At 41.0% G+C, this 20,959-nt stretch overlaps 2 protein-coding genes across 4 annotated transcripts in view; one reads left to right on the plus strand and one right to left on the minus strand.

The window, feature by feature from the left end:
- The window catches only part of CPM (carboxypeptidase M), a 28,498-nt gene extending 27,382 nt beyond the window's left edge, over positions 1 to 1,116 (plus strand). For both annotated transcript variants that reach the window (XM_059846944.1, XM_059846943.1), the window contains one exon: positions 416 to 1,116. In XM_059846944.1, the coding sequence (XP_059702927.1) occupies positions 416 to 655 (240 nt within the window). In that variant the 3' untranslated portion in view covers positions 656 to 1,116. The remainder of the gene's footprint in view (positions 1 to 415) is intronic.
- A 1,236-nt stretch (positions 1,117 to 2,352) lies between these two features.
- On the minus strand, positions 2,353 to 20,162 carry MDM2 (MDM2 proto-oncogene). 2 transcript variants are annotated; one of them, XM_059846941.1, is made up of 11 exons: positions 20,047 to 20,162; positions 19,423 to 19,495; positions 16,992 to 17,066; positions 16,500 to 16,633; positions 16,289 to 16,338; positions 14,973 to 15,040; positions 14,730 to 14,823; positions 12,029 to 12,189; positions 10,883 to 11,038; positions 9,459 to 9,536; positions 2,353 to 7,920 (listed from the first exon to the last, which is right to left on the minus strand). In XM_059846941.1, the coding sequence occupies exons 2-11, from the start codon at positions 19,489 to 19,491 to the stop codon at positions 7,351 to 7,353; spliced, it is 1,455 nt and encodes a 484-aa protein (XP_059702924.1). In that variant the 5' UTR covers positions 19,492 to 19,495; positions 20,047 to 20,162; the 3' UTR covers positions 2,353 to 7,350. The 2 variants fall into 2 exon arrangements, with proteins under 2 accessions (XP_059702924.1, XP_059702925.1); XM_059846942.1 differs by lacking the exon at positions 20,047 to 20,162 and adding an exon at positions 19,587 to 19,708.
- Positions 20,163 to 20,959: the final 797 nt, after the last annotated feature.

Raw genomic sequence — 20,959 nt, forward strand, 5'->3', positions numbered from 1 at the left:
CTGGGATGAGTCTGGAGCAAGGCAACAGGAGCTTGAGGTGTTTGAAACAAACCATGGAGCTCCTGCAGGGTGAGGGGATGGAGCCTGGGATCTGCAGCACAGGCTGACACCATCGTGGGTGACTGTCATTTCCTTGGGTCAGAATGGTTTCTCTGTGGAAGTCCAAAGAACATCCATGCCCTGTAGGCTCTGCCTGCCGTCAAAGGCTTATGCTTGAGCATCACTCCAGGACTCCAGCTCTTGTACAGCAAGAGTCTTATTGCTGTAACATGAAAACGTTACTCTTTCCCCAGTCCATGGTCTCAAATGTATCTTTAGAACATTTTTCCCTGTACATTTAAAGTGTAAATATTAATTGTTTCTCACTTGAACTCAATGTTTCAAACCGAGGAAGAACTCCTGTGTTTGTTCCTAGGCTACTGTACCAGGATTTAAATCCGTGCTGAAGACAGTGGAAATACCTGACAACACTGGAAACTTCAGTGCTTTGAAACAGGATTTCTCTTTCCCAGAGGTCTCAGATAAGATCAGCTCAAGAGTTGCTTCATGTCCCAAAACTCCCCTCTACCAAGAGCTCACACGGGCTTCAGCTGCAGTAAAACCAACTGTACATGTCTTGGCTTTAATGACCATTATGCTTGCAATTTTCAAATAAAGTCAGGAATGACAAAGGCAAAGGCAAAATCTTCCTGCACAAATGTGGCTTTTCAGAGAAGGAATTGCATATGCAAAAGAAAGTATGTTTTTATAAACCAAATTCTCAGATTCACAGTCATGTTTACTGTATTTCGTAAAATACTGGTTTGACAATTGAATGTTTACTTTACTTATAATAGACATATTTTTAATTGTAACAGACTATCATATTTTTCTATGTAAATTTTTTAGTCTGAAGAAATTTCGTACACCCTATACAGATAACTGTAGAATTTTGATACAGAAAATACAAATACATTTTGAAGATTTCTCCCAAATTCAAAAACATTGAGAACTGTACTGCAATTTTTCATGCAAGCTCAGGCTCTTGTCTGAGCCAACAGCTCAGGTGCCATACAACTGTAAGTCATCAGCTCAATACTAATTTCTTATAATAAAGCCACTGCTATAAATGAAGAATGGCGTTTCTAGATATGCTCTTTCTTACCTGGACAGATGAGACAACTCAGGGCTCAAATGAGGTAAAGGCCAGTAACACAGACATGTTTTAAGACAAGAAGATGAAAACGAAATGTGAGTATCTACCAAAGGGCCATGCTGTGGAAGCTGGATGATAATCCGCACCAAGAGGGAAAAGGGAGGAATTCGTGGCTCTGAAAAACCATGTTATCCTATGGCAGAGCTGCTGAAAGCAATGGGGAAAGAGTCACTGACAGCATTATACCGTGTCCATTTTTAACTGAATTTGTTGAGGCCCAGAACCACATACAATTCAGAATTCTTTGAATAGTTTTAGCAATGGCTTTATACTGTTTCAACAGCTTCACAGCCCTGCTACTCCACCCTTGAGACTGTTTAACAGCCATCCCAGGAGCTGGCAGGCACATCAGCAAGGCACCAGCCAGCTCCAGTTACAGAGGGTGCTTTCAGTGTTCCTCTGGCTAGGCTGCACTGCAGGCAGGATTAGCAGATTCCTTTTGCCTGGCCGGTTGTGAGTAATTTTCAGGGCCCTTTGAAGCTGCCCAATAAACAGAAAATTTATCAAGAAAAGCCAGTTAGTACCATCTCCTGTGTTTATTTTAAAGCTTTATCTGCCAGTAATTTTCTTGAGCAATTTCAAAAGTAAACCAGCAAAGATTATCTTTGGAAACATCAGTCTTTTCCTGTATACAGTAAATAAAAAATGCAGGAATTCAGTTAATCCTTCAATGCCTTTTAAAATCTTTCCTGAGGCATTGCTGCCTGTCACACCAAGCCCCACCAGCTGGGCTGTGGAGCTTGGGCATCAGCCACTTGTCTGCCAGACGGCCACATTCAGTGTGCAAATCCACTTCAGAAACAGCAATGAGGGCAGTGTGTGCAAGAGACTGGTTTTGAATGTTTTCCTCATGGCCATTTGAATTTTCTACCTTTCCTCACCCTCTGATCTGCTGTGGGTTGTTTACCACATAGAGAAGTAATTATCCATAAACCCCGTCACTGCTCCTGCCACTTGTAGCAGGAAGAATGAGAGATTCCTTGAGTTGAAATCTCCCAAACCAAAGAAATCTGACAGAAGTCAGCAGTCCAGCAGCCCAGTGGGGGCAGAAAGAGCCTGTGTGCTGGCTCACAAAAGTAAGAATCTGTGTGAAAACAAAGTACCAGAACTTCTAACAATCAAGCAATTGACATGAAAAAAAAAAGAGCACCACGGAGTATATAAACAAATCTTTATTTAAAGCTTTTAAATGGAACACAGTACTCAATTTTCATCAGAAAAGGAAAAACTGAAAACTGAAAGATAAACGCAACACACGTGAAACTTCTCATAAATGGGTCTATACTGTGTGCAATTGGATACTTGCATTTTAATGGTTACTGACTGTGGTCATACATGCACTGGGTAGCTGGAAAGTAATGCACCAGGTCAAGCTCTTGAAAGCATGTTGCATAGTTATTTAAATTCACTATGAACTACTCTATTCAACAGTCATCCCAGCTATGTGTAGTCAGACAACAAAGACTGGTTTTAGAAAAGCTATTGGTATTTTAGGTGTAAAGCAATCATCATCCTGACAGCCACTACTGTGGCTCAAGACCAAGAACTGTCCTTTAAAAGCAGGCTGTTAAGCTAAAACATCTACTCAGAAGGGGAGCCACCACCTTTTTAAGTATCACTGACAAATTTCACATGTATAATGTAGCTATAGATACACTAAAGAAGCATTCACTTGAAGCTTTCAGTGCATCTGTGCTAAAAAAAAAAAAAAAAAAACAAACCTAAAAACCCCCCACACTTCAGTTAAAAGCAACAATTTTTCACGTTCAGTAAGTGCAATCCACAATTAAAACCTTAAGCTGGGTTTCGTGCTTTGCTTGTGCAACCTTTAAAGAACAAGATGTGCCTTGGACTCCGGTATGGAGGAGCTGGAAAGGCAGGGCAGGGCAGGTCATCCCCTGAAAAGGAGAGGGCTGATGCTCCAGCAGGCTCTGCTGTGCTGCAGGACCAAGGCTGCCCCACAGCCCCTCCATGACAACGCTGCCTGTCCACAAGTCCCATCAGCTGCCCAATATGCTCCTCCCCACAGGGAAACCCCACAACAGCAAAAGCCCCTTTTCAGGCCGAATGTTGCACAACAAAATGCTGTACCTTCCTGGGATAAGGGATAACTCCTGCCCCCACCATGTGTGTAAAATTATAAACTCTACCTGAAGTTACACCCTAACACAACAGCAGCCTTAGATTAAGATGGAGAAGAAAAAAATTTTCACCCCTGTTTCCATCCTATTTATTCAGTTTATTCAGTTTCATCAGGGTCTTAATTTTCTAATCTCTCTTTTGTAAGATACAATTTTCTGAAACAATTATTCTTGTTGACACTCTCTGTAAGTACAAGGAATTTTCTCTTCCTCATATTAGTCATAAGAGAGAAAAAAATCTGAAAAAAATCTTCATACCCACAGACCCCTTCAGAGACAGCGACATTTGAACAAATGTACAGCAAACAGAACTCTGATAAAATCGTACCACGCTCTTAGAAGGAATGTAAGCTTTTCACCAGTCAGCATTTTGAAGCACTTTTACCCTTTCTAAATCATCTGCTAAGGGGAGAGGCATAGGACAGCACAGTCCACCACCCTGCTGGTGTGAGGTGGATTTCAATACTAATATAATGCCAATACTAACAAATAGGTAAATAGTTAAAGACGTGTATTTAAACAACAAGTAGGTTTATTGTACTTTCTAAAAAAGAATAAATGCAAGCTCTTGCACCATTAACTATTGTCTACCTGATGTGCAAGAAGGAAGAGACTAAGAAAATTACTGAAAATCACATACAGACAGATCCTGTAGGCATCTGGCCTTCCCTGCAACCTTCACGGTCATGTGTCCAAAGGAAAAAGCCATTTCCACCTTTGCAAATTAACCTTAAAGCCTCTCATCACCATCTCCTAGATCACCCTGCATCTCCTAGACTATCACCCCAATGTTACCAGCACCCAGAAGCAGTCAGTCAGCTCCTTGCCTGTATTGAGGGACGCAAAAGCAATCCAAAGGAAAGCAAAACACTACCAAAATATATTCACTATGCTGCTGTTGGACCAGCACCATCTCTATTCAATAAATCTTTTTCAGTTCAATGCAGAAGTTGTTTTAAGGGAAGGAAAAAATAAAACATAGCCATAAATCTTCCTGTGCCCTTTTCAATCTGAATATAATACGAGTATTTATCTGAATTTTAATGCTACATTTCTTAAAATAGTCTCCTTGTGCCTGTGATTTACTAAATAAGCATATTTATATAACTACACATGTAGCAGTAGACTAATTCAATAAATTAGAGCTCAAAACATCAACTGTGAGCACAAACATATTTACAAACAGCAATAAATTAAAGATTAAAACATGTGCGATATTAAATAAGGATGTCTAAAGTTTTGTACCAAAACTTTACTGATTTTTATGCCACTACCCAAGGCTAGGAAGGTGTTTAAAGGCCAGAACAACAGGGTGCTCACTGCTCATGCCCACACACAGGGCACGGCCAGCCTGGTAGACAGGGTGGAGGCAGAGCCACAGCCAGGAGTCACCACAGGAGCCACTGTGACACAGCCCCCGGGCACCAGGCCTGCACTTCACTGGCCTGCCAGTGTCCCCAACAGGAACAGGCATCAATACCCATCACTTCCACTTGGAAGGCATGCACCCACACCAAACAAATTAAAGTTGCACCAGAAGTCATTAAGAATAACATTAAGCCATAAAATGTAACTCAAACCAAAATACTCGACACAGTGATTTGCAGATGCAGAAATGAAAATGCCCCATTTCCTCCCCATTGTAGCGAGTGGAAGGTATTTCCAGGGCTATTCTCTACCCTTCTGTTAAGGCATGTGACTGGAAAGGAATGCTGAGAGGGGATGGTACAATTTGTCCTGACAGGAACTAGGTAAGGACAGCTGCTCCCCCAGCACTGCAGTTACACAGCCAGGGCAGCCACTGCAGAGAAGGCATCATGCTGAGAGAAGGGAAGACATGGGAGATAATGCAGTGGACAAAGCTTTGTAAGAAGAAGATGAAACTTTTTAAGTACAGTCCCCATGTTGTTGATACTTCTGTGTATACACATCTACAATTCTCTCTCACTTGCAAGTGCAACGAAGAGCCTCTGCCAGCCTCACAGCACCTAAGTTTATCAAATCAATTTAGAAAAAACATTAATAGGAAGTGCAAAGTAAGGCAAGTAGCCCTCTATTAGTATCTCTATTTGAAAAAAATTAGCTATCTGCCCAAAGGCCTTCTCTATCTGAGGCTGAAGGATTATCAAATTCTATAAACCCATGAAAGGTTTCTGCTGATCAAAAAACTTCCAATAACTTCCAGCTACCTGATGTCTCCTTACAAACTGCAGGAGGCAAGAAACTTGCAAGTAAGAATTAATACAACTGGGGTTTATATTTAGTTTACTTAAAATGAACTACATTAGAACTTTGGTGCACCAGTATCTTTTACTGGCAAAGAAATAGCTCAAATGTATGAACAAAACGTGAATGATCCCAATAATTCAGCCTTTATCTATAAAGTTACTACTTTTCAACCAAGTCACAACTAAAGATTACTAAGTCTCTCCTGTATGTCTTTATGTCCTTTTCCTGGGTACTTCCAGGCATTTGCAGCCCTGCAGTTAAGGAGAGCAGTAGGAGTCTCTGTGCCAGCTCACAGGCATTAGCAATTTTATTCTGCTGCTGTTAGGGAAGCAGTTGAGCTTTGGCCGGTAAGATGGTAACACAGCACAATTCCTGCACCCGGACTACATCTCCACTCTTGGCACTCCCCTGACTGTTTATCTGCCATTCCCTATTGGTCAGACAATCAGCAACCACATGCAAAAATAAAAGGTACTAAAAATATTAAAGTCTGCTTGTAACATAGTTTTCCAAAGAAGTATCACTCATGGGGTACAGAAACTCCATGTCAAAGGCAGCTGAGTGATCTTTACCACACCCTGGTTCCACACTCACACTACCTTGCCTGAAGGCCCCCAGAACTGAGGCAGGCAGCAGACTCCCTGGACACAGAACTGGTAAGTTTCACCAAGTTTTTGACAAAGTACAGTGAGGAGACAAGAGCTAAAAGCAGTAAAGGACAGGTCTAACAAGACCAACTTTGAGTTGGCCAAACGCCTTGCAAAAGATTTTCAGAATTCTCATGATACAGATAAGAACAGTGAGTTGGAAAGACTACTGCACTTAAAGAATGTGAACTGGACCTGCACAGCTTAATTGTTTCTGCAGATGAAGGTGATTTTTTTTTTCTATTTTTATTACAGTGAATGTAGCAATGCAGCTGAATGTATTCTGCTAATTCAGAAACAAGTGCAGAAAAAGAACTGTCCCCTAAAACTACCTGACATGACAGTTTATAACATATCCTTCATTTATATTGTCTGAGACTTGTTTCATGCTGCTAAATTAATAATAATCATCATCATAATCAGTACAGACCTCCAAACTCACAAATGTGAGTTTCCCAGGATATTTGAGAGAGAACTATATGACTGAGCTTGGATCAATGACCTCTCAAGTGACACACAGCCTTTACGTTTACAATGCACACTATAAAAATAAAAGACACACAATATCCTTCTCTGTTTCCAAAGTATTATTTTCTACCACATCTTTCCCTGCTTCCCGGTAAGATATCTCACAGAATTTGGTTAGTTGAAAGAATTTAGGAAAAGATTCTATTTATTCATTTTATTGACTTATTCAGAGGGGTCTGATTGAGCCTTATGTCTTCACCAAGCAACAAAATCTGAAACCTGGAGAGTCATATATTTTCTTAAATCAGGAAATTGCAGAAATAAACACTTCAACATGTCTCTCCTCCAACAATTATTGAATTTGGGATTTTAAGGCATGTATTTAATTCAATAAAACAAATGTCACTAGCTTGCATGGAACATTAAAACACTTGGAGAGGCAGGTGGTTTAGAGGACCTGGTTACTTCTACTGACAGGGATTTAAAATCTCCAAGTTGATTTATGAGTATTAGGCAAACCTCTTAATAACTCCAGTGCAGTTATGTCAGCAATTACTTTTCACAGAAAACGCCAAGAAATATTAATTTTCCAATAAGCATACAAAAATAATTTCTTACTCTCTTAACCAGTTTTTGAAGTTTCTTTTGCTGCTTTCCAGTCAACATGTGTCTAACTAAAATAAGTTAGTACAATCATTTGTATGGGCTGCCTGCACACTGGGCAGGGTTTGTTCCTCTTCTTGAGCTTTTTTGCACAGGTAAAACATGACATGAGGTGTCCTGTTTTGCCATGTACTATGCAGCCATTTTTAGGTCTGCTCTGACATATGACACAGGGCTCTATGCTGGAAACAGGCAGACTGGATTCCATGCTTTCCTCTTTGTCTTGCATTTCTCTCTTCTCAGGTTCCTTTAAGTCCTCCTGACTACTACAGAACATGCTACTTGATGTTGATGGCTGGGAATAACCTTCACTTTCCTGGGACTCAGAAAGCTGTACTGCTTTATCCTCATTCTCATCCACAGCTGGTTCTTTATCTTCAGTCATTTTTGTTTTCTTCCAGTCAGGAACATCAAAACCTTCTCCAGACTCTGCAGGAAAGGAGGCTTCTAATTTGCTCTTTTCCAATTTCTCTCTCTTTTCATCTGGAAGCCAATCCTCACGAAGGGCCCAGCATCTGTGGCAATGTCGTGGAAGCGGAGGATTCATTTCACTACATTCAGGACACTTCCAATAATCCTTGAGTGAATCAAAGGTTGGAACAGCTTAGGCTACTTGGAACACTTACAACTGAAGTATTCAGACATTATAAACAATTTATTACTGCCAAAACAATTATTATGTTGAGCTATCAACTTGTTTACAATTTTAACATTCCATTCAGTGGTTTCGGCCCCATTTTACAAGTCTAGATTAAAATGGTTCTTATTTTAAAAGGACTCCTCTGACTTTCCTTCGTTTTGCAATAAGTTTATTAATAAAACAATTTCTTATTTTATACACAAAACTGCAGAAACAAGACCACAAAATTCTTCAGAGGCCCTCATAAAAAACTCGTTGAAAAGGTCATAATTTCCCTTCTTTTTGACTATGGACTTCTGCAAGGGGAGCTACTCCAGACTGAGGGATCCTTTCCCGGTTTGCCGAGCTATTGGTGCACACAGCGGCCGGGCGAGGGCGCTCCGACACAGCCGCACCACAGAAAACATCGGCCAAGGCAAAATTACACACGGGAAGAAGGGGGGAAAGGAAAAAAAAGGGCAAAACCAAAGTGGGGCATCAACGTCTCAGAGGTTACTCCACGGACTACAATGAAAATAAACCACTATTTCGTTAAAAATACATTTTGGTTTTAAGGACAGGGACCCTTTTTAGAAATAATGCAAGCTGTAGGGGAAATCGGAAAAAAAAAAAAAAACCCAACCCAAAACTTACTTACACGAGTCCTGAATAACATCAGTAACATCAAAAGCTTCTAAGACCAATTTTAAATCCTGAAAATAATGTACAGGTCTCTATTTTCCACCCATAAACACTGCTAGGTTTTCAGAAGGTGGCCAGCTCTTTAACACACAGTTCCTCAGTCCTACAGACTATCCCAGGACTGGAACACTTCACAGTTCCACAAAACAGCTTTAATTCAAGCACCAAATGTGAAAAGCAAATATAATTAAGGAGACAGCACACACTAGAATTAAAATGCAGTGTTTTTTCACAAACATCTCCATACTTTGCCTCAAGACTGTCAATTTCTTCCCACTCCTCCAGAACGGTCTCACAGAATGCAGTAAAGGCCTCTTTTACTTTTACAGTACTGTTCTGAAAAAAGGCTTGCCTTCACACCTCTATGTTACAGATACCTTCATTCAAGCTGGACAATAAAACTGGGTGTTCTGACTTCTAGGAAGAGTTTTTTAAATGTACATGACTAAGATTTTAGTTTATTTCCATTTTGTGCAGAAAGTCAGATTTAGGCTCCAAATATTTTCCTTCCATTAAGTCAATGAAATGGTAAATTAGTGTGGGATTGGTGTTTTTTAACGGATTAGGAAGTTTATTAACCATTAAAAAAAAAAACCCCAAGATTCCTTAATAATCATATGTTCCTTAATAATCATAGTAATTAAAATTTTGTATTGGAACCTTCACACACCAACAAAGTCAACTTAATTCTTAAAAAAGTCACTGGTAGCAATAGAATTCATCCATACTTCTTGATCTATTCTATGTCAAGTTTACCCAACTTGTGATGGTCCACCAGATAAATTTTTACTTACAGCTAGAGAAATCTCTGGATCTTCATCAAATGAATCAGCATCACTATCTTCGTCCTGATAAATAGTCAGCTGATAAACCTGGTTTAAATTTAAAATATATATATATAACTGGCTTTTGGCATTTAATTAAAAATGCAAATATTTTTAACCTGATAAGATTTTCAGATAGCTAGCTACTGGAGACTCTCCAGGGATGGGCTATTATTAATGGATTACAGGAAAGGCAGAAAGAGCTGGGAATGTTCAGCCTGGAGAAGGCTCAGGGCAGGGGGTGCCTGATCAATGTGAGTAAATACCTGAAAGGATGGCATCAAGAACACAGAGCCATGCTCTTTTCAGTGGTGTCCAGTGCCAGGACAAGGGGCAACTAGCACAAGTTAAATGCAGGAGGTTCACTCTGAGTATCATGAGACTCCTTTTACTGTGAGGATGAAGGAGCACTGGCATGGGTTGCCCTGAGCACCTATGAAGCCTCCATCCCTGGAGATATTCAAGACATCTGGACAAGGACCTGGGCAATCAGCTCTGCCTGAGCCAGGGCAGCTGGGTAAGACAACCTCCAGAGTCACCTTCGAACACCAGTTATTCTGTAATTCCCAAAACTACCATCTGCAGCAGGGGCACACCTCAAGCCTTTCCTCCTCCAAATTACCATCCTGTCAGGGTGCAGCTCTGCTCTACACTACAACTTGGTGTACATCTGTACAGTCAGCCCCATTCAGCCTCTCAGCTACCACAATCATGTATGTCCCTGGTGAATTCTGCCTCACGTACTCACCCAATCTTGCCATGAGCTGATTAACCTCTCTAAAGGAACAGAAAACTAACCCAGAAAGAAAACCCCACATATATTCTCACTTCATTCCCAACATTCTAGAAATCTCTTGAAAATTGCAGTAATCAATTTTTCTTGCCTACTAATAAAGATTCCTAAAACTTTGGTTCAGCATCTCTATGAAACATTTACATTCATAGAGGCAAAAAACTTGGACATATCCCTTCGGAAAGAATTTCTCAGAAAGGTTTCGTTTGGTATCAAGTGCTGTCAAAGCTCAACACGTACTTCAACAATTAAAAATGCAGAAAGGCTGTAGTACCCATGCTGCCACAGACTTCTACAGCTGGGGGAGAGCAGTTCAGCACCCAGACGTTCCTATCCAGCCCTTTCCAGAGCCTCTAGAAAGCCTCAGCACCGTTTCAGTCACTGGCTGGTGGGTTGCATAAATGTGACCCAACTGCACCAACACGTAATTTGATTTAATGAACAACTGGCTGCAGATTGTGATACCAGCACATGCAGTTTGAAAATATACCAAATATACCTGAAGCGTTCTCCTTGGAAACTTACAGGAATTTTCCATGTTGAAATTCCTTTTCCTTCTCATCCCCTCCCCCCAGGGTCAAAAACAGAAAGCAGATAGTACCTCATCATCATCATCAGTGAGCTCCTGCCCTTCTTCATTATGGCTATAATCTTCTGAATAAATGGACTCAACTTCAAACTCCACACTGAACTGGTCTGATACAGAACCGTGGTCAAACCAATCCGAGTTTTCGCTTAATGAACTAGCATCAAGATCCTGAGGAAAACAAAAAAAGCAAGCACATGTTCAACCTCACCAGCCCATATACATAACATTACTGATAAAACAACTCTCAGAACAAAACTGTACTACTCAGTATAATTAGCTATGGAAGAAAAAGGACCAGCTGCTGTGAGACACAGTACTTTTTATGAGATAAACAAATTATAGGTGGGTAAAAATAAAGCTAGGTCTGGAAGCCTTTTGCTGCCTCTGTAGTAAGAAACTGCACTCAGCCTACAGGCAGCTGAAAGGCTGCAGTCATTATTTCAGAGAGTCCCTTCTAAAAAGTGAAAGAACAGATGCAAGGAGATGGTATCTTCTGGCTGCATGTCATTAAATTCCCTATTCTCATAAACTTTGTTTAATCTGAGATCATGGCTTAACAATTACAAAACACAAAGACTGAAAATACAGTATTAGTTCTGTCAATTTAGAACACAGTATGTGACTAGGAATACTGTTAGTTCAGCTCTTCATGACTTAATCGAACCACAAATTTGCCCTGGTGTTTGCTAAAAACAATACAAAACTTCCAAGTAGTGGCATTGCAAATTATTACAATGAACCATCAGCACCCATTCCACTGGGTACAGTTACCAAAGCTGCACCAGAACTAACACCTAACTCTGAATTACGGAATGTCTGTGACTCTTTTTGTCTCTTAACATTTTAAGATATACTTATTTTAAACCACAAAATACATCTGACATTTTTTCCATACTGTGCCAAGTAGCGAGACTCTTGGTTTTTAAAGAATATTCAACATTAATATTTTTAAAAACTTCAATTCAGCTTTGCCAGCAGACCTATGAAAAACCCCACTCCACCCACACACCTACTTTTCTTTCAACCTCTTTTCTTTCCTCAGACACCACTGAAGGCACTGATGCTTTTAATTAAGAACATTTTGTTTTCAGATGCATGCCTGCACTTGTGGCATTTGCAAAATTTGTACCACAAAAATACTTTTCTATTTTGACTTACAGGAATGGAAAGAGAATCTGTTGAATCACTGCTATTGCTTCTTTCACGGCACAGACCACTGACTACACACCATGAGAGACTTTCATCAAATGTCACCGAAATGTTCTCTGACTTGTGTCGCTTTCTTCTGTCACTGTGCAGATCATCTGAAGAACTTTTTTCTGGGCATAGTCAAGAATTTTTTTTTTATTACTCAAAAACATCTATGCAACGTGCAGTTTTGAATTTTCTAAACAGAAGCTTAGAAAACAATTTACTACAAAGAAATCTAATAAATTAAACATTACAGTGTTTTTTAAAATGGAGCAAAAAGGCACTACGACTTATTTAAAAAGACACAATAACTCCTATATTCACACAGTGCAAAACATTTCTGAAACCAGTATTTCAGGGGCTGGCTTTCCCCACTTGTCTCATAAGTACCCTTATGGCACTCTCCACATGGAAAACAACTACAAATTTGAAGGAATTTTTACTCCACACATGACATGTTAAACCCTTCCTAATTTTAAGAAATACAATTATAAAATCTTACTTGTCCTCACTCCCTCTACAGGAAACAGACAGAAAGGGACTTTCAGAGGGCTTCTGAGTCCACCCCAGAACTTGTGGGGAGACAGAGCAATTAGCTCCCAGTTCAAATGCATACAGAACACCTTGTGCTAAGCAAGGTAAGTTCAGGTTCAAGTTTCAGACACTTCAACATATTTATCAGTGAAGAGTTGCACTATATGTAATTGTATTTACCCAACAAGATTTTTGTAACAAACTCTTGCAACTTTCATCACACTCTAGCAAGAAAATCTTCAAGACATACTATGCAAAAGCTGAACTCTGAAAGCATTGCTTTAAGCTCTGCTTACTAAGCATGCTTGGTTTGAAGGCAAAAAGACAATGCTTTGTAAATACAATGTGTTTTGGAACAATCACCTACAGCAGTGTGAGGACTAAGGGGACAGCATTTTAGGGGTAGGTAAGTCAAAATTCAGCTCCATTGACCTCTAGAGCATTTGGTAAAAAACAATTTTATATAAAAATGTGTTGCAAATTCAGCATGTCAGTGCAGCAGAGTGAAACCCTCCCAAGATGTCAACAATTTTTGGTTCAACAGGCCTCGGTACGAGCCTGCTGAATCCTCTACGGGTGCCTTTTGCACCCACCCTCTGTTGCCCACCTTCTCCCTTGCCTTGCAAATCACACTGTGACAATCCACAAGTCTTCAAGTCTTGAATCTTTCATTGTTAAAAAACAAAAAGAAAAAAAAGGAGAACAAAACACTTGTACATACTTTGAGACTTCTCTCACTCTCCCTTGGTGCTTCTTGGCTCAGCCCCTTTCTTTTCTTTTTTCCGCCCTGAGAGCCCCACCAAACTTGGTGCCCCCAGGCCCAAAGGTTGCTCCTGTCCATCGTTGTCCTCATTTAGTTGTCATGGCTCCATGCCGTACTGATACTGTATCACCACAAGGTCTCTATACACTATTTAAGGGGCTCCAAAGGAGCCACTACTATCCCAATTTAACAAGAATAGTGGTTTAAAGGGAAGATTTCCTATAAATTAGAAAAAAAGTGTATATAAAAACACTATATTAAAAGAACTCTTAAGGTTGTAACAAACTAATAAATGGATGCAAGGCAAGAGTTAATAATCAAACCTATAATAAGTAAGCACAACCCAGGACCTTATGTGCTCTGTGCCATGCCTAAATACTACAGGTTGTGATGTTTAACCAAGACTTTCCATCCTTTCATCAGTTTTAGTTACAACATTAAAATGTTCTTTTAATTTAGTGCAAACCGCTCAGCAACGCAGCACTGGTTTGGGATTGACTTAACGTAACAGTGGCCTATGAGGGACACAAAAAATACTACTTGAAAGCTGAGGAACTGAAAAATGCTCCTGAGCAAGTGAAGAAAAGGAAGATCTATGCAGTGACAGAAGGTTATCACTGCCCAGGTAAGTGCAATCACCTAGTCATGAGGCAAGACAGTAAGTGATGGAACAAACTAATGTAAGAAATTCCACAGAAGAATATTTACATAGAACTGTAGAGAACACTTCCACTGACAAACTAAACCAGGTTTACACTGACCAGGTTGTTACTGCTGCTTATAAGAAACATTTTGTGTTTTGAAAATGTATTTGCCAGTGATTCTTGAATAACCACAGGAAAGACAAAGGGGAGGCCAATATGATGCTGAAGTCACCAGATGGTTTAACAAGTGCTTAATGAATGTTGAGGTACCTGAATATACCCAAAAATCACACCTTTGATGCCTCCCACTAGTTGAAATCCAAAGAAAACTGGCTTTAGTGAACAAACAAAATTTCAAATTTTGTGGCTGTCTACAGAGGGAATTGAAATTAATTTGGTGGTATCAGTAGATTACAAACAAAAGTGTTCTCATAATGAAGATAACACAACTGATAAAGTTCTGCTGATGTGAAAAAGTTTAACAGAGCCGTGGAGTAAGTTATTCCATCATCTTACTAACAATTCTAGACATCCAAACTGTAACATGACACTGGAGCAATGCAAGAAATTGTGTTTTTCTTTCATATTGAACATTTTGATTTAGATAAGCAGAGAAACATGAGTAGTATTTGCCAGCATCTTTCAAGTCAGCAAGGCAAGAGAACATAGCTTTTCCCTCTAAGTGGCCATGCTACTGGAAAGCTCTGCATCATAAATCTGCAGATACCAGATTCACTGTGTGTCCTCCTCCTAGAAGATGTAGTTGGTCGGGAAGTCACGCTTGATGAAGTCTGGTTCTCTTCTAACTCTTGCCTAGATTCCTGAAAACAGAAATACTGAGTAAGCCTGAGCATAAATACGTGGTAAAATGCAAAAATAAATTTACTACATTAAGCCATTGACACTATCATGCAAAACCGAATAGAATGTACAACTCAGAAAATGTATTAAAAAAAAATAAAAATAGCACCTTAATAACATTTTCTTCTTCAAGCTGAGATGCGGCATCATCCTCAGGTGTGTCGCCAAGGGTAGAATCTGAAAACAAACCAAAATAAAACCCATAATACAATATAGCAGAAAAACTCAATTTCAGGCTGAAAAAGTAAATTCTAAGTAAAACTTAAAATCCAGACATTTTGCAACAACGGAAAAAACACACTGCTCCTTTGTTTTTTAGGTGTGTGCAGCACCTTCCCTGTAACATTACTGAAGTGGAAATGTGGGGAGAAAGAAGAAATGTCAACTGAAAGCAGCTCAGAATTCTGTTATAAATGGCTTCAAATGAAGTCTGTGCATAAACTGTGATTCTGCAGATATGAAAGAACATAGGCAGGAAATGTAATTACTTTCTCCTCTCCAAAGTGCTTTTTACTACTTATCTTATGGGAACCCTGAGTTAAAAAGACATATAATAGAAGAAAAATTAGCAGTTTTTAAAGATATAGGCTTACTAACAGACAGATCCTGAATTAATAAAGAGTCTTTCATGAAAAAAGAATTGGAAGATAAATTTAAGTCTGCAAGCTTAACAATGGTGATGACAAACAGAGCAAGTTTCCCATCTTCAGCAGCTGAACACTTGCCTTTAGGAAACATCAAAAACAAAGGGTGTCTTTATAGAGATTTAGAGGCCAATTTACAAAATAGTGTCCATTGTTTAACTTCTGTTTCAGACCCCATATTAGGCAAAAATTACAGCTATATTGAGCACTTTTTATACTGCAGGACTATATATAACCACACGGCATTCAAGGAGTGGCTATCCCCAGCATCACCACAAAGATACTTTTTAAAAGTATACAGGCCATTTAAAACAGGGCTGAGTATAGCTCAGAATGACCAGTTCTAAATGTACTTCATATTCAGTCATGAAAAATTAAAACAGAACTTTAACACAAAAAAAGAGCCTTTGCCCTAATTTTATTGCTGGCGTAAGTTTAAGCAGCTTATTTTTCATATTAAAACTCTGTATGTTGTTGAGCTCTTTATCAATAATAAATACAAGCAAATTACTTAAGTTTGTAATTTAGTAGCCTTTTTGTTCAGCTCTGTGTTTTTTCTGGTTCTAGTCCAATAAAATTACCCAATTTTTTCTCCTCCTGAAGAAACAAGTGTTTGCTTTGATTCACCATTTGTGATTGCTCTGGACTATAGTGAGCAAAGCCAAATAGCTAATAACGGAGAGCTCGCTGTTTTCTGATCACTACCTGCAAGATTCATTATGTAAATTCTATTTTCCCTACTGCTGTTTCCCAAACAAATCATCCTCCTAAGCTAGCTTACCTTGTTGATTGATTGCTATCAGATTTCTGGAAATCATTGAATATAGTCTCCTTAAATAGGGATAAAGAAAGAGATGATACAAGTTAGCTACATGTAACCATAGAAGAGAGCTTACCATCTTTGAAGATGCGAAGAGTTAAAAAAGGGACATATGCATGATGCTCTTCATTACTTCCCAACCAGACTCTCAGAAAAGAATCCCATTTTTTACCTGTGTTCTTTTACTGAAAAGCTTGTTACTCCAAATAAATCCCCCAGGAGATCATTTGCACAGTGTACAATATGCTGCTGTTTTTCATCATATAATTGCTTAGACATAATATATTGTCCAATATAGAATATTACCTGTGAAATAAATTAAATACAGATGTTAAATATCCAGGTTGTTTCTTAAAGTGTAAGAGACAAAGCATATTAAGTACATTGAAATTTACTCTTCAAACTCTGCCTAAAACTCTCTTTAAGCTGACAGATTTTCATCCATCATTCCAGAAGAACACTACTGTTCTACTAACCACCAGAAACTTTTGTTCAGATTTTGAGAAACTTGCTAAATACTCAACTACAAGTCAGCAGGAGAATAAGCACTGTCTTACCTCAATTTCTAGACAAGCTATGAAAAACACTGCTCCCCCATTTACCCAACCCAAAACAATCTATCTGTACTCACTGTAGTCTATATTTAGTAGTTAAAAGTTCTCACCTCCTTCATAGTAAAAGTGTCCTTTTCAGCACCAGCTAACTTTAACAATTTTAACAATAGTGGCTTTGGTTTCACCTGTGCATGAAAGGAGAAAAAATACACTAATTATTCACCAAAAAAAACCCCTCCACTTATTTATACCAGCTGTCTTCCTCCTTCTGTAATAATCTGATCATTAAAACCTATCTGCATTCAAGTTTTTCACTTTGCGAAGTTCAAACTTAAAAGCAAATAATATGAACCAAATCATACTAAACTTCTCATACATTGTACATCTTACTCAAACCCCAGTCTTTCACTGTCCCCTGGTTTCAGCTGGGATAGTAAATTTTCTTCCTAGTAGCTGGTACAGTGCTGTGTTTTTGATTTAGAGGGAGAACAATGTTCCCAACACACTGAAGTTTTTGTTGTTGCTAAGTAGCCACACTAAATCAAGTTCTTTTCAGTGTCCCTTCTGCCAGTGAGGACATGCACAACAAGCCATGAGGGAACATGGCCAGCACAACTGACCTGAACTGGCCAAGGGGATATTCCATACCATAGAATGCCAGGCCTAGTGTTATGAACAGGGGAGTTGGCCAGGGGGTTAAACCTGAACATATTGGTAAATACAAATTCCTTAATAGGAGCTACAGAATTTGTTTATTAGTTCCAAGTCCAGGGCTGGGTCCTGGGGAACTCAGCTTCACTCCTTTAACCATTACCACAACTCCCAAAGGGGAGGGAGGATGGAAACAGAACTCTGTGACTGCTAGGTCCAGAGTGCAAGTCATAAAACACTGTTCCACCTCTTTCTTAGTGTCTTTCTGTGACAGTTTCTGAGGTTTTGATTTTGCATTTGCCAGCTGGGCTGCTTTGCCTCTGAAGACTTTTCTTAGCTGGGACCAGTGCACCCTGTCCCTTCCGTCATACTTCGCTCACTCCTACCCCTGCAAGGGCCTCCCACCCAGTCACAGCGGCAGCAGTTTAATCTGCAGTCAATGACAATTTCCAAGGCAGAGGAAGGAAAAGTTAAACAAGAAAAATCACTTCCCCCATACATACATACATACATACAAACTGCACCGTCCCACACAGCTGAGCCAGCACCAGTGCAGCAGATGAGAAGCTGCAGGGGCTGCCACAACAGCAAAGCCCGTGGAGCCACTGATGCTCCCAGCACAGTATATTCCAGAGTCACCTCTTTAACAATAATGTAACCATTCTAAAACCAGGCTAATATTTAGCTGTCCTGATATATTGCATAAAACAAAATGTAAAAAATAAACACAGAAAGTAGGGAAAAAAAAAAAAAAACAAAACAGGGAAGTGTGAATAAAATATCATGAGACAAGCAATAAATGTTTGAGGGAAGGGTGGAGGAGGGGAACTACCCTTCATTCCATTCCAAAGATCCACTAAAACCAACATGAGTTTCAGTGAGTTAACAAGATATTAGCTGCAAGAATTACACACCATGAAAAAAATAACTAAGCTCGTGGACAACATTAGCTGTCCATTCACCCCCTCCTAAGAACTGAATTATTTAGAACAAGTGCATATATATTAGTTTCATGAAGGAAGCAAACAATAACTTAGTCAAGTTCTACTGACAGCTAAGCAAAGCAAGGCACAGTTTCAAAACTGAATCCACAACTAAGCCCACTTTTACTCCCCAGCCCTCTCCTCCTCACTCCTCCAAGTTCTGCAGCCTTGCAGGTCTGACAGCAGACAGTAATATCACAATATTATGACATAAAAAAAAGGAAGACACAAATGAAAAAAAAATCAATTTTGAACAGTCTGCTGTTCTGCAATTTCACTTTTTTGAAGTTCTGCTGTCAAGTCCATGCTTTTAAGCTTTACCCTTCTACACAAGGGTAGAAAATCCAGTTCAAACATTATTATATATATGCAATTTTTGTAACTCGCATTTCAGATGTAAAGGGCTTCATTCCTCAGGAAAACTAAGGACAAAACAGCAGAACTGTAGCTGTATTATGGAAAGCCTGGAAATGCAAAGCCATAAACACAAATGAAGACTCTTCCTACGAATTCCAATAGAGGAGAGTTGAAAATCTTCAGATCATTTCACCAACAGTATGTTTGTACGATGGAGATTTTCCAAACCTCTTCAGTTATAGGGTCTGTTAACAATTACCACTCGAAATACTTATGGCTATCAAATCGGATCATAGGATTCTTTTTATTAAAAGAAAGCAAAAAACATCAAACATCTCCAGGAAACATTCTAGACCCACACCATCACCCTGTACTCTCAATTATGCTGAAGATTTGCTTACTACAGAACCAAAAAGAGACCACGTTCACTAGCTGGACTTCCTGGCTTTTCTCCAACCATCGCTCGCTAAGCACAATTATTCTTCTGAATTAGCCGGTAAAAACTCTGCAAAAAGCACACAAAATAACCACGCTCCCAACAGCTACTGACCAGCGCCTCTTGCTCCGAAGCGGTGACAGAGGAGGCATCCGTAAGGGAGGACATCTTGGTATTGCACATTTGCCTGCAGTGAAGGGGAGAACAACCTCAGAACGCGGCACGCAGCGACACAACCCGGGCGGGCGGCGGCCGCCACGCCGGCGGGGCCCACTCACCTCGGTGCCTCGTCCAGCCCGCACGCTGGACTCCGGCGGCGCTCTCTGTGCCGAGTCGGGCCGGGCCGGGCCGGGCCTTATATAGCGCAGCCAAGAGGGGGCAAGTCAGGGCTTAGCTCCCGCGCGGCCCGGCCCGGCCCGACATGCCTGAGCATGACCCGCAGCGCCGCCGCCGACTCACCGCGGGGGGCGGGCGGGCGCGACCGGCCCGCCGCTGACTCACCGCGGCCGCCGAACGCGGGGGGGTCCGGCGGCGTGCAGAGACGGCGCCGTGGAGGAACAGCGGCGTTCCCGCGCCCCGCACCCACCCGCCCGGCGCGGCCTGGCCTAGCCTAGCCTGGCCTGGCCCCGTTCCCCTGGCGGGAGCCCCTCCCCCCCAGCACCGTGGGCCGCGCGAGCCACCAGCGAAACCCCGGCGCCCCCTCGGCCCCCAAGCGAGCCGCGATCGATCCTCACGCACCGCCAGCCACGCCCGCTCCGCTGCCCGGCCCGTGCCGGGCGGAGCGCCGGGACCGCCGGGCCCCGGCCGGACCCTCTACCGCGGCCCCGCCGCGCGGCGCGCGCCGCCCGCCGCCATGTTGGTGCCCGCAGCAGCGCCCCCTGGGCCGCGCCGGCCCGGCTGCCGCGGGAAGCGGCCCCGGGGAAGGAAAGGCGCCCCCCTCCCGCCGCGCCCCACACGGCAGGGCCGGGGCTGCTGGGCCGCCCCCCTCATCCCGAGCAGCGCCCCTGGGTACCCGTGCCACTTCCAGCGGCCGCTCATGCCTTCTAAGTTGTTTTTTTTTTTTTCCAGAGGTATATAAGAAATGGAATTAGGAGCAAACTCTGCGTCCAAAGATAATTGGACGTTGTCGTCCTATGCTGTTGTCATCTCCCATTCTACAATTTTCTGAATCTTTTAAATTTAAAAGTATGTTACTTTCACTGGTACTTATTAGTTATTAGCTACACTTCAATTCGAACTGGTTAGTTTTTAGTCTGACTGCCTTTTCTAATTCTCAGGTTTTTTCTTTGCCCATGACATTTTGAAGTTATTTTTGAAGAATGAAAAGCTTTGTCAGAGAACATGAGTGCTGCAGACAATGCTTAAAGATAGGCTAGATCAGCGGCAGCGTAATGCTGCTTTTCCATGACAACTAACTTGTCCAGACAAGCAGTAGATAACTGCCTGGACTTGTCTGTTGGCCAAACACAGCTTCTCGGCAACCATCCACCTAGTAAAAATTCCAGCAACGGTTTAAATCCAGTTATTTGTGTGACGATGGATTTTCAAGATGATCTTGTTATCTCTCTAGAGTATAAAGCTCAAGGTCTGGTGAGGGACAACCGAGAAGCTGCTAGAATTTTGCAAAGCCTGCTCACCTCCTTTTAGTGCT

The sequence above is a fragment of the Haemorhous mexicanus genome, chromosome 5 (genome assembly GCF_027477595.1).
Source record: "Haemorhous mexicanus isolate bHaeMex1 chromosome 5, bHaeMex1.pri, whole genome shotgun sequence".
Classification (NCBI taxonomy): Eukaryota; Metazoa; Chordata; class Aves; order Passeriformes; family Fringillidae; genus Haemorhous; species Haemorhous mexicanus.

Coding starts and splice junctions, on each gene's coding strand:
- MDM2 (XM_059846941.1), bottom strand. CDS start 19,491: ATGTGCAATACCAAGATGTCCTCCCTTACGGATGCCTCCTCTGTCACC. Junction 16,634..16,991: donor ACACTTTTACTATGAAGGAG/GTGAGAACTTTT, acceptor TTTATTTCACAG/GTAATATTCTATATTGGACA. Junction 14,824..14,972: donor AAGAAGAAAATGTTATTAAG/GTGCTATTTTTA, acceptor TTCTGTTTTCAG/GAATCTAGGCAAGAGTTAGA.